Source organism: Triticum aestivum, chromosome 5A (genome assembly GCF_018294505.1).
Source record: "Triticum aestivum cultivar Chinese Spring chromosome 5A, IWGSC CS RefSeq v2.1, whole genome shotgun sequence".
Taxonomy (NCBI): Eukaryota; Viridiplantae; Streptophyta; class Magnoliopsida; order Poales; family Poaceae; genus Triticum; species Triticum aestivum.
Genome location: NC_057806.1, coordinates 673,011,864 through 673,025,799, shown reverse-complemented (window position 1 = coordinate 673,025,799; position 13,936 = coordinate 673,011,864). Strand labels below are relative to the sequence as shown.

The window sequence follows — 13,936 nt, the reverse complement described above, 5'->3', positions numbered from 1 at the left end:
GCAAGTTGGATGCACACCCACTTAGTTTCAGTTTGAGCTTTCATACACTTATAGCTCTAGTGCATCCGTTGCATGGAAATCCCTACTCCTCACCTTGACATCAATTGATGGGCATCTCCATAGCCCGTTGATTAGCCGCGTCGATGTGAGACTTTCTCCCTTTTTGTCTTCTCCACACAACCTCCACCATCATATTCTATTCCACCTATAGTGTTATGTCCATGGCTCATGCTCATGTATTGCGCGAGGGTTGAAAAAGCTGAAGCGTGTTAAAAAGTATGAACCAATTGCTCGGCTTGTCATCGGGGTTGTGCATGATGTGAATATGTTGTGTGCTGAAGATGGAGCATAGACAGACTATATGATTTTGCAGGGATAACTTTCTTTGGCCATGTTATTTTGAAAAGACGTGATTGCTTTATTAGTAGGCTTGAAGTATTATTGTTTTTATGTCAAATGATAGACTATTGCTTTGAATCACTCATATCTTAATATTCATGCCATGATTAGATATGTGATCAAGATTATGCTAGGTAGCATTCCACATCAAAAATTATCTTTTTTATCATTTACCTACTCGAGGACGAGCAGGAATTAAGCTTGGGGGTGCTGATACGTCTCCGTCGTATCTATAATTTTTTATTGTTCCATGCCAATATTCTACAACTTTCATATACTTTTGGCAACTCTTTATATTATTTTTGGGACTAACATATTGATCCAGTGCCCAGTGTCATTTCCTGTTTGTTGCATGTTTTATGTTTCGCAGAATATCCATATCAAACGGAGTCCAAACGGGATAAAAACGGATGGAGCTTATTTTTGGAATATTTGGAAAATCTGGAAGAAAGATCAACGCGAAACAGTGTCCGAGGTGGGCACGAGGCAGGGGGCGCGCCCCTGACCCTCGTGGTCCACCCGTAAGGCGGTTGATGCCCTTCTTCGGTCACAAGAAAGCTATTTTTTGGTAAAAAAAATCACGGCGAATGTTTCGGTCCAATCGGAGTTACGGATCTCCATATATATACGAAACGGTGAAAGGGCAGCAATACTGAATGCAGAAACAGAGAGAGACAAAGAGATGGATCCAATCTCGGAGGGGCTCTCGCCCCTCCCATGCCATGGACCAGAGAGGAAACCCTTCTCCCATCTAGGGAGGAGGTCAAGGAAGAAGAAGGAGGAGGGGGGCTCTCTCCCCCTCTCTTTCGGTGGCACCGGAGTGCCACCGGGGGCCATCATCATCACCGCAATCTTCACCAACAACTTCACCGCCATCATCACCAACTCTTCCCCCCTCTATGCAGCGGTGTAACCTCTCTCTTACCCGCTGTAATCTCTACTTAAACATGGTGCTCAACGCTATATATTATTTCCCATTGATGTATGGCTATCCTATGATGTTTGAGTAGATCTGTTTTGTCCTATGGGCTATTTGATGATCAAGATTGGTTTGAGTTGCATGTTTTATTATTGGTGGTGTCCTATGGTGCTCTCCGTGTCGCGCAAGCATGAGGGATCCCCGTTGTAGGGTGTTTCAAGACGTTCATGATTCGCTTATAGTGGGTTGCGTGAGTGACTAAAACACAAACCCGAGTAAGGGGGTTGTTGCGTATGGGATAAAGAGGACTTGATGCTTTAATGCTATGGTTGGGTTTTGCCTTAATGATCTTTAGTAGTTGTGGATGCTTGCTAGAGTTCCAATCATAAGTGCATATGATCCAAGTAGAGAAAGTATGTTAGCTTATGCCTCTCCCCCATATAAAATTGCAATAATGATTACCGGTCTAGTTATCGATTGCCTAGGGACAAATAACTTTCTCGTAACAACAAGCTCTTTACTAAAACTAACTTAGTTGTGTCTTTACCTAAACAGCCCCTACTTTTTATTTACATAATCTTTATTATCTTGCAAACCTATCCAACAACACCTATAAAGTACCTCTAGTTTCATACTTGTTCTAGGTAAAGCGAACGTTAAGCGTGCGTAGAGTTGTATCGGTGGTAGATAGAACTTGAGGGAATATTTGTTCTGCCTTTAGCTCCTCGTTGGGTTCGACACTCTTACTTATCGAAAACTATTGCGATCCCCTATACTTGTGGGTTATCATCATCATCATTAGCTTCCTCACTAATTGGTGTAGTATCACAGGAACAGATCTCTGTGATGAACTACTTTCCAATAAGGGAGCAGGTACAGTTACCTCATCCAGTTCTTCTTTTCTCCCGCTCACTTCTTTCGAGAGAAACTCCTTCTCTAGAAAGGATCCATTCTCAGCAATGAATGTCTTGCCTTCGGATCTGTGATAGAAGGTGTACCCAACATTTTCTTTTGGGTATCCTATGAAGATGCACTTCTCCGATTTGGGTTTGAGCTTATCAGGTTGAAACTTTTTCACATAAGCATTGCAACCTCAAACTTTAAGAAACGACAGCTTAGGTTTCTTGCCAAACCATAGTTCATACGGTGTCGTCTCAACGGATTTAGATGGTGCCCTATTTAATGTGGATGTAGCTGTCTCTAATGCATAACCCCAAAACGATAGTGGTAAATCGGTAAGAGACATCATAGATCGCACCATATCTAATAAAGTACGGTTACGACGTTTGGACACACCATTACACTGTGGTGTTCCAGGTGGCGTGAGTAGTGAAACTATTTCACATTGTTTTAACTGAAGGCCAAAACTCGTAACTCAAATATTTTACTTATGCGATCATACCGTATATACTTTTATTTTTGTAACGATGATTCTCCACTTCACTCTGAAATTCTTTGAACTTTTGAAATGTTTCAGACTTGTGTTTCATCAAGTAGATATACTCATATCTGCTCAAATCATCTGTGAAGATCGGAAAATAATGATACCTGCCACGAGCCTCAATATTCACCGGACCACATACATCAGTATGTATGATTTCCAACAAATATGTTGCTCGCTCCATTGTTCCGGAGAACGGAGTCTTAGTCATCTTTCCCATGAGGCATGGTTCGCAAGCATCAATTGATTCATAATCAAGTGATTCTAAAAGCCCATCAGCATGGATTTTCTTCATGCGCTTTACACCAATATGACCTAAACGGCAGCGCCACAAATAAGTTGCACTATCATTATTAACTTTGCATCTTTTGGCTTCAATATTATGAAAATGTGTATCACCACGATCGAGATCCAACAAACCATTTTCATTGGGTGTATGACCATAGAAGGTTTGATTCATGTAAACAGAACAACAATTATTCTCTAACTTACATGAATAACCATATTGCAATAAACATGATCCAATCATATTCATGCTCAACGCAAACACTAAATAACATTTATTTTAGGTTTAACACTAATTCCGAAAGTATAGGGAGTGTGCGATGATGATCATATCAATGTTGGAACCATTTCCAATACACATCGTCACTTCACCCTTAACTAGTCTCTTGTTCATTCTGCAACTCCTATTTCGAGTTACTATTCTTAGCAACTGAACTAGTATCAAATACTGAGGGGTTGCTATAAACACTAGTAAAGTACACATCAATAACATGTATATCAAATATACCTATGTTCACTTTGCTATCCTTCTTATCCGCCAATTACTTGGGGTAGTTCCGCTTCCAGTGACCAGTCCCTTTGCAGTAGAAGCACTCAGTTTCAGGCTTGGATCCAGACTTGGGTTTTTTCACTTGAGCAGCAACTTGCTTGCCGTTCTTCTTGAAGTTCCCCTTTCTTCCCTTTGTCCCTTTACTTGAAACTAGTGGTTTTGTTTACCATCAACACTTGATTCTTTTCTTGATTTCTACCTTCGTCGATTTCAGCATCACGAAGAGCTTGGGAATCGTTTCTGTTATCCCTTGCATATTATAGTTCATCACGAAGTTCTACTAACTTGGTGATGGTGACTAGAGAATTTTGTCAATCACTATTTTATCTAGAAGCCACTTGATTCAAGTGATTGTAGTACCCAGACAATCTGAGCACATGCTCACTGCTTGAGCTATTCTCCTCCATCTTTTAGCTATAGAACTTGTTGGAGACTTCATAGCTCTCAACTCGGGTATTTGCTTGAAATATTAACTTCAACTCCTGGAACATCTCATATGGTCCATGACGTTCAAAACGTCTTTGAAGTCCCAATTCTAAGCCGTTTAAGCATGGTGCACTAAACTATCAAGTAGTCATCACATTGAGCTAGCCAAACATTCATAACATCTGCATCTGCTCCTGCAATAGGTTTGTCACCTAGCGGTGCATCAAGGACATAATTCTTCTGTGCAGCAATGAGGATAAACCTCAGATCACGGATCCAATCCGCATCATTGCTACTAACATCTTTCAACTTAGTTTTCTCTAGGAACATATCAAAAATAAAACAGGGGAGCTAAACGCGAACTATTGATCTACAACATAGATATGCTAATACTACTAGGACTAAGTTCATGATAAATTTAAGTTCAATTAATCATATTACTTAAGAGCTCCCACTTAGATAGACATCCCTCTAATCCTCTAAGTGATCACGTGATCCATATCAACTAAACCATGTCCGATCATCACGTGAGATGGAGTAGTTTCAATGGTGAACATCACTATGTTGATCATATCTACTATATGATTCACGCTCGATTTTTCGGTCTCAGTGTTCCGAGGCCATATATGTTATATGCTAGGCTCGTCAAGTTTAACCTGAGTATTCCGCGTGTGCAACTGTTTTGCACCCGTTGTATTTGAACGTAGAGCCTATCACAACCGATCATCACGTGGTGTCTCAGCACGAAGAACTTTCGCAATGGTGCATACTCAGGGAGAACACTTTTACCTTGATAATTAGTGAGAGATCATCTTATAAAGCTACCGTCGAACTAAGCAAAATAAGATGTATAAAATATAAACATCACATGCAATCAAAATATGTGACATGATATGGCCATCATCATCTTGTGCCTTTGATCTCCATCTCCAAAGCATCGTCATGATTTCCATCGTCACCGGCATGACACCATGATCTCCATCATCTTGATCTATATCAATGTGTCGTCACATGGTCCTCTCACCAACTATTGCTCTTGCAACTATTGCTATCGCATAGCGATAAAGTAAAGCAATTATTTGGTGCTTGCATCTTATGCAATAAAGAGACAACCATAAGGCTTCTGCCAGTTGCCGATAACTTCAACAAAACATGATCATCTTATACAACAACTTATATCTCATCACGTCTTGACCATATCACATCACAACATTCCCTGCAAAAACAAGTTAGACGTCCTCTACTTTGTTGTTGCAAGTTTTACGTGGCTGCTACGGGCTGAGCAAGAACCGTTCTTACCTACGCATCAAAACCACAACGATAGTTCGTCAAGTTAGTGTTGTTTTAACCTTCTCAAGGACCGGGCATAGCCACACTTGGTTCAACAAAAGTTGGAGAAACTGACACCCGCAGCCACCTATGTGCAAAGCACGTCGGTAGAACCAGTCTCGCGTAAGCGTACGCCTAATGTCGGTCCGGGCCACTTCATCCAATAATACCGTCGAACCAAAGTGTGAAATGCTGGTAAGCAGTATGACTTGTATCGTCCACAACTCACTTGTGTTCTACTCGTGCATATAACATGTATGCATAAAACCTGGCTCGGATGCCACTGTTGGGGAACATAGTAATTTCAAAAAAAATCCTACGCACACACAGGATCATGGTGATGCATAGCAACGAGAGGGGAGAGTGTTGTCTACGTACCCTCGTAGACCGAAAGCGGAAGCGTTATATCAACGCAGTTGATATAGTCGTACGTCTTCACGATCCGACCAATCCAAGTACCGAAAGCACGGCACCTCCGAGTTCTGCACACGTTCAGCTCGGTGACGTCCTCGCCTTCTCGATCCAGCAAGAGGGGCGAAGTAGTAGATGAGTTCCGGCAGCACGACGGCGTGGTGACGGTGTTGGTGAAGAACAATCTCCGCAGGGCTTCGCCTAAGCACTACGAAAACTATGACGGAGGATAAACTAGAGGGGACGGGGTAGCCGGCACACGCTTGGTGTTTCTTGATCTGTCTTGGGTGCTAGCCCTACCCCTCTATTTATATGTTGAGCCTTGGGGTCAAAACTTGGAGTAAAAGCCTCCACAAAGTCGGTTTCACCCGAAAGGCAAGAGTCCTTCTCGGAATCCAGGGCCAGACGCCAGGGTTCCCGGCGTCTGGACCCAGACGCCAGGGACCCTGGCGTCTGGCCCCTGGACTCCACAAAACTTTCTTTTGCGCTTTCCAAAAACCTTGTGGGCTTTCCTCTTTGGCCCAAATAAAGTGTTCTTGTACCCAAACATTTCGGGAAACATCCGGAACCCCTTCCGATGAATTCCGGAACCCTTCCGGGGTCCAAACACTATTATCCCATATATCAATCTTTATCTCCGGACCATTCCGGAGTTCCTCGTCATGTCCATGATCTTTATCCAGAACTCCGAACATCATTCGTTCACCAACATGCATAACTCATAGTACTATATCATCAATGAACGTTAAGCGTGCGGACCCTACAGGTTCGAGAACTATGTAGACATGACCGAGACACCTCTCTGGTGAATAACCAATAACGGGACCTGGATGCCCATATTGGCTCCTACATATTCTACGAAGATCTTTATCGGTCAGACCACATAACAACATTCGTTGTTCCCTTTGTCATCGGTATGTTACTTGCCCAAGATTCGATCGTCGGTATCTCAATACCTAGTTCAATCTCGTTACCGGCAAGTCTCTTTACTCGTTCCGTAATACATCATCCCGCAACTAACTCATTAGTTGCAAGGCTTATAGTGATGTGCATTACCGAGTGGGCCCAGAGATACCTCTCCGACAATCGAAGTGACAAATCCTAATCTCGAAATACGCCAACCCAACAAGTACCTTCGGAGACACCTGTAGAGCACCTTTATAATCACCCAGTTACGTTGTGATGTTTGGTGGCACACAAAGTGTTCCTCCGGTAAACGGGAGTTGCATAATCTCATAGTCATAGGAACATGTATAAGTCATGAAGAAAGCAATAGCAACAAACTAAACGATCAAGTGCTAAACTAACGGAATGGGTCAAGTCAATCACATCATTTTCCTAATGATGTGATCCCGTTAATCAAATGACAACTCATGTCTATGGTTAGGAGACTTAACCATCTTTGATCAACGAGCTAGTCAAGTAGAGGCATACTAGTGACACTCTGTTTGTCTATGTATTCACACATGTATTATGTTTCCGGTTAATACAATTCTAGCATGAATAATAAACATTTATCATGAAATAAGGAAATAAATAATAACTTTATTATTACCTCTAGGGCATAATTCCTTCAAACGGTCGGGCTGAACGCATCCTCCGCACTCTTAACGATTGTGTCTGTACCCTCTTATTCCATGCTTACATGCCTCCCCGTTTCTGGCCCGATGCTCTTGCTACTGCCACCCTTCTCATTAACCTTCGTCCGTGTCGCACCCGCTGGAATTTTACACCACATCACCTTCTCTTTGGGTCCCCACCTTTATATGACGGTCTTCGTATCTTCGGATGTCTTTGTTATCCTAGTACCATCGCCACCTCTTCTCATAAACTTGCTCCTCGTTCCCTCCCGTGTGTCTTCCTCGGTTACCCAGCTAACACAAGGGCTATGGGTGCTATGATCCGGTCTCTCACCGTGTCATCACCTCCCGGCATGTTTATTTTGACGAGTGTTCTTTTCCGTTTAAACAGGAACAACAGGCGGCTTCTCCTTCGGCGCCCGGCCCCTCCTTGGCCGACACTGTCCGCCCCGGCTCTTTGCCGCGGCATGGGGCGCCCCCTGGCCGTACGGTGTTACGGCTGCCGCCCGCCAGCTCTCCGGCTGCGCCTTCTTCGCCAGCCTCGCTGGTCTCACCGGCGTCTTCACCGACCTCGCCGGCGTCAACACCGACCTCGCCGGCCTCTGCGGGCTCGCCCGCCGCTGCCCCGACCTCCCCGGCTTTTGCGGACGCCTCGCCGGCCTCGCCAGCTGCTGCCACCGCTTCGCCGGCCTCTGCAGCAGCGGCCTCGCCAGCTCCTTCGTCGGGCTCCACGGCCACCCGCCTGGTCGCGCCGGCCTCTGCCGGGGCATCTTCGCCCGGCCCGCCTTCGGCTTCTCCCCCGGTGGCCGCTGCCCCTCCTGGAGACGGGTCCACCGGGGCCGCCGTGGTTCAACCACTCGCCGGCCCCGTTACTCGGTCCCGCATGGGTGTCTTCCGCCCGAGTTCTCGGTACTCCGTGGAAGAGTATACCTATGTGGCTTCGACGTCCATGCCATCATCGTCGCCTCTGCTGACCTCTGCCCGTACCGCGCTTCAAGACCCTCTGTGGTTTGCCGCGATGAAGGAGGAATTTGAGCGTTGCAGTGTAATCACACTTGGCAGCTTACCCCGCGTCCCCCTCATGCCAACATCATTACCGGGAAGTGAGTTTTCAAGCACAAGTTTCATCCTGATGGCACCCTCGACCGCCACAAGGCGCGTTGGGTTGTTCGTGGCTTTCGTCGGCGCGCCGGTGTCGACTTCACTGACACCTTTGCCCCAGTGGTCAAACCCGGGACGATTCAAACTGTTCCTCAGCTTGCAGTGTCCCGCTCTTGGCCTGTGCATCAGATGGACGTCTCTAATGCTTTTCTTCATGGTCATCTTGAGGAACAAGTGTTCTGTCAGCAGCCCACGGGATTCATCGATGAATCTTCTCCGAATCATGTGTGCCTGCTTTCTCGGTCCTTATATGGGCTTAAGCAGGCTCCTCGTGCGTGGTACCAGCGCATCGTAGCGTTTCTTCATCAGCTTGGATTCCGCTCCACTCGCTCCGATGCTTCACTATTTGTTTACCACTAGGGTGATGCCACTGCTTTTCTGCTGCTCTATGTCGACGATATCATCTTTACGGCATGCTCTACTGCTCTTCTTCGACAGCTCACTGATCGTCTTCGTGCTGAGTTCGCCATCAAGGACTTAGGTCCTCTGCACTAAGGTTATTCGCCGAGCAGATGGTTTCTTTCTTCATCAGCGGAAGTATGCTCATGAGCTTTTGGATCGTGCCGGGATGCTTAACTGCAAACTGGTTGCCACGCCTGTCGACACGAAGGCCAAGCTCTCTGCCACAGATGGTTCTCCCGCTTTAGATGCTCCGTTCTACCGGCCGATTGTTGGTGCTCTTCAGTACCTCACTCTTACCCGCCCAGAGCTTCAGTACGTTGTGCAGCAGGTGTGCCTCCATATGCATACTCCTCGTGATGCTCACTGGACCGCGGTCAAGCGCATTCTTTGCTATATCCGAGGCACTTTGGATCTCGGGTTGTCTCTTCAGGCGTCGACCTCTTTGGACTTGATTGCCTACTCTGACGCTAACTGGGCTGGCTGCCCTGATACACGACGCTCGACATCCGGCTATTGTGTCTATCTTGGGCCATCACTCGTCTCCAGGTCGTCCAAGCGGCAACCCATTGTCTCCCCCTCCAGCGCTGAAGCGGAGTATCGTGCGGTTGCCAACGTCGTTGCTGAGTGTTCCTGGCTTCGTCAGCTTCTACATGAGCTCTTGTCTCCGGTTGACAAGGCCACGATTGTCTACTGTGACAACATCTCCGCGGTCTACCTCTCCGCCAACCCGGTTCATCATCGACGCACCAAGCACATTGAGATTGATATCCATTTTGTTCAGGAACACGTAGGTCTTGGTCATGTACGCGTGTTACATGTCCCTACCTCTCAACAGTTTGCTGACATCATGACCAAGGGCTTGTCTACCGCGTCCTTTGAGGAGTTCCGTTCCAGTCTTTGCGTCGTCCTTGATGCCGCTTCGACTGCGGGGGGTGTTAAGATATAGATATAGTATGTATATTTCTTATACAACAAGCCCTCCTCCTTCCATGTATAGTTGAGGACGTGACTCCCCTATGTACTTGTATGATCAATAATATCGTGAGTTGCATAATATTCTACAATCTTTATGCTAAGCGTGCTTGTAAGCTCATGGTCACCGACATCTGGATAGCATTTGTACCTTCGTTTCTCATATGGATAGAATTTATTCACTGTGTCTGACGCGCCTTGTGCTTCCCTATATATACTTTGTTCCGATTATGAATGCACATTCACGTAGCCATGAAACCCCACGTTGATTTGCTTTAAAGTGTGAGAAAGCGCATATGATAGAGAGCCAAAACATAGTACTCTAATTGAATGCCCACGAGTTCTCCCTGCGGACCTCCTGCTCCTCATCCTTGGTGTAGTCGTTGACGATGTTGAACTTCTTGCGGATCTCCTCGAGGGTCCTGCCGCTGATCTGGTCCGCCACCGCCTTGCACGTCAGGTCGAGCAGGCTCTGCATGTCGAGGAAATTGGCAGCCTGCATGCATGTGTTAGCTTTTTAATCTTGATCATGTATCTTCATGTTTATTTCAGTCTTGCATGTAGTAGTTGCAGGTAGAAAAATGTGTGTGTATGGAGGTACGTGTGATACGTACGAGTCAGTAGTTTCAGATAGGAGAAGCATGCATGGAGAAAGTCCGAGCTGCCGCGTGAAGCTGGCTAGCTTGCCGTGTGAGACGATGGTGCATGATGGTCTCAAGCCAACGGCCTGCACAAGTTCGAAGCCGATGGATGGGTGAGTCCGTTGCGACCTTGAGAAAAGGTCCGTAGTTAGATAAGGTCAATTCTTGTTAGCTGCATGTGTGCGTGTGCTGTTAGTGGCCTGGGTTAGTGCATGCGTGGGCTGGTTAGTGGGCAAGTGTAGTGCCCGGTCTGCGTGCGTGAGTACTACTCAAGGGCTGTAAAGCATATTTGTTTTGGTACAAGAAGAAATATAGAGAGGGGAAAACGTCGGCTGTGTGACACAGTACGGCACCAAAATTCCTTGTGTTCTTGTGTGAAACAACCAAGAGAGAAGAGGGCTGAGAGAATCGGCTCCAACATTTGGTATCAGCGCTAGGTGATGACGAAGACGATGCCGCGTGACTCTTCAGCGAGTGAAGCGTTGGTGCCGAGCGACTCGGCGGCGATGGCGGCTGCCGCGACGGCGGCGACGACGGCGGCGGGGAAGCTCCCATTCCTGCTGCTCACGAGGACCGAACTACGCTGCGTGCGCGATGAGGATGAAATACCTCTTGCGCGCCAATGGCGTGTGGGGCGCCGTTGATCATGGGGCCTCATCGGAGGTCGACAAGGACAAGGAGGAGATGGCCATGACGATCATCTCCCAGTCCATCGACGACACGACGCTGCTGCGAGTTGCGGAGAAGGAGACCGCAGCCGATGTGTGGGCGGCGCTACGCTCCATGCATGTGGGCGTCGAGCGCGTCCGAGAGGCGAGGGTTCAATCCTTGCGCTCGGAATTTGATGGCCTCAAGATGAGTGATGTGGAGTCCGTGGATGATTTCGCGGCGAGGTTCACGACGCTCGTGGGGCGCATTCGTGAGCTTGGTAATGCGATGGAGGAGAAGTACGTCGTGAAGAAGCTGCTCTGATCCGTCTCCAACAAGTTCATCCACGTTGCGTCATCGATTGCATTGTTCAGCGACACCAACAAGATGGCCATGGAGGAGGCCATTGGTTCACTTAAGGCGCATGAGGAGCTCGTCAAGGGGCGGGAGACGGCACGTGAAGAAGAGCAACTCCTCATGGCGAGAGGGCATGACTCATCGCGAGGACGCGGCCATGGTGGCCGTGGCCATGGCCGCCGACATGGCCGTGGTGGAGGGCGCAGAGACAAGAGTGAGGTACAATGCTATAACTGTGATGACTTTGGGCATTTTGCCTGGGAGTGTCCGGAGAAGAAGAAGGACAACGAGGAGAAGGCACTGCTCGGTGTCGAGGATGAGCCAGCTCTTCTCTGAAGCTGTGTCACAAGTAAAGGATCAAGATTAGGGAGGACATTGTTAGCTTTTTAATCTTGATCATGTATCTTCATGTTTATTTCAGTCTTGCATGTAGTAGTTGCAGGTAGAAAAATGTGTGTGTACGGAGGTACGTGTGATACGTACGAGTCAGTAGTTTCAGATAGGAGAAGCATGCATGGAGAAAGTCCGAGCTGCCGCGTGAAGCTGGCTAGCTTGCCGTGTGAGACGATGGTGCATGATGGTCTCAAGCCAACGGCCTGCACAAGTTGAAGCCGATGGATGGGTGAATCCGTTGTGACCTTGAGAAAAGGTCCGTAGTTAGATAAGGTCAATTCTTGTTAGCTGCATGTGTGCGTGTGCTGTTAGTGGCCTGGGTTAGTGCATGCGTGGGCTGGTTAGTGGGCAAGTGTAGTGCCCGGTCTGCGTGCGTGAGTACTACTTAAGGGCTGTAAAGCATATTTGTTTTGGTACAAGAAGAAATATAGAGAGGGGAAAACGTCGGCTGTGTGACACAGTACGGCACCAAAATTCCTTGTGTTCTTGTGTGTGTTGTGTGAAACAACCAAGAGAGAAGAGGGCTGAGAGAGTCGGCTCCAACAGCATGAACGTACAGCGGGGGTCCAGATCAATTGATCTACTAGCAGCTAGTTAACTAGTAGATCGAATCGAAGGGAGAGATCGTGTGGGCTGCTTACGAGGAGGAGGTCGAAGAGGGTGTCCTGATCGACATGGACGAAGGAGTCGTCGAACCGCCTGAGGGTGTCGTCGGCGCCGGGGCAGGACGAGGTGACGCCGACGGGGTCGGAGAAGTGCCTGTTGACGTAGTCGAGGATGCGGGAGAGGATGCGGCCGGTCACGTTGGGGAGCGGGATCACGTCGACGGCGACGTCGTCCTCTAGCATGCCCTTGATCATCACCGACGCCGCGCCGATGGTCTCCTCCGCCACCTCGAACTCCTCGCCGTCGGAGCTGCGGAGACGAACCATCTTCATATCGATCGATGGATCTCGGGGGTTTGGGGTGGGTTTTGCGTGGCGATATGATCGAGTCGATCCGGTGGAATGGATGCGGCGGATGCCGCCACGGATGGTATTTATAGGCTAGCAGGGCGACGATGTCGGCGCCGCCGACTCCAGATGGGAATTGTTGTCAATCAAGTTCCGTGAAAATCTGGAGGCGGTGCATGCATGCATACCTAGTCAAAGACGTTTTTTCTTCTTCTAAACAAATGGCAAACTTTAGGTCGTGATTATCTCTACTCCTAATGGACGAATTGGTTGAATAGTCCCCCCACTTTCAATCGGTTTATTTTCAATCGGTTTTTTTTCAACCGGTTTTTCTTCGTCCCACCTCCCACCACCACCCTCCCACCGGTTTTTCTCTTTCTCGTCTGGCCGACAATACCCAACGTATTTATGGTAATCAATCACAATTAATCCACGTATGGTATGGCTATAAACTTAGAAATCTCAAATATGATAATTATAGTAATAAATCAATCCATGTATGGTAAGGCTATAACTAAGGAAATTTCGAATATGGTAATTATCACCAGAATCAAAGCTTTCCAAAAAAGTTCTTCTTGCCATACCCTAATCGTGACCTCCTCATCCTGAGGCATTATCTCTACTCTTAATGGAGCAGTTGCTAGGATTGCGTCCACTGTTATTATTCGTCTGGTTTATTTTCGTCCGGTTTATTTTCGTCTTTCCTTCCACCATCCCATGTACCGAAAGCCAAACGGATCAGAACTTTCCATGTGGACACAAATTATTTAGTAATGTCTTTATGGGAGAGAATCAATCACGGTTAATCTCTAATCAATATTTAAAAATCAAATCTAAATTAATTAACTTACCATAAGTCGGTCAATCACTGATTAATCTTTCCATACGTAGTCAAATTACATCAAAGGAAATGTTTCGATTATAGCAGTACCCTGCTACAAACCGAGCGAGTCGGGCTTTCACCCTGCACCGCACGACTCTTCTCTCCCCCTCGCCGCCTCCCGCCTCGGGCCGCTCGCCGTTCGTCTTCCCGAGGGACGCAGCCGCACCACCGCGCTCAGCTGCTCCC

At 47.3% G+C, this 13,936-nt stretch overlaps 1 protein-coding gene across 1 annotated transcript; it reads right to left on the bottom strand.

Annotated features, from left to right (window-relative positions):
* Positions 1-10,042: 10,042 nt before the first annotated feature.
* On the bottom strand, positions 10,043-12,986 carry LOC123108337 (SKP1-like protein 1). Its single transcript, XM_044530151.1, has 2 exons — positions 12,556-12,986; positions 10,043-10,371 (listed from the first exon to the last, which is right to left on the bottom strand). The coding sequence occupies exons 1-2, from the start codon at positions 12,850-12,852 to the stop codon at positions 10,198-10,200; spliced, it is 471 nt and encodes a 156-aa protein (XP_044386086.1). The 5' UTR covers positions 12,853-12,986; the 3' UTR covers positions 10,043-10,197.
* Between the last annotated feature and the right edge of the window lie 950 nt (positions 12,987-13,936).

What these genes read in the sequence shown, in the direction of transcription:
- LOC123108337 (XM_044530151.1), bottom strand. Translation starts at nt 12,852, where the DNA reads ATGAAGATGGTTCGTCTCCGCAGCTCCGACGGCGAGGAGTTCGAGGTG. An exon ending in CCCTCTTCGACCTCCTCCTC is followed by an intron (nt 10,372 to 12,555) that starts GTAAGCAGCCCA and finishes ACATGCATGCAG; the next exon opens with GCTGCCAATTTCCTCGACAT.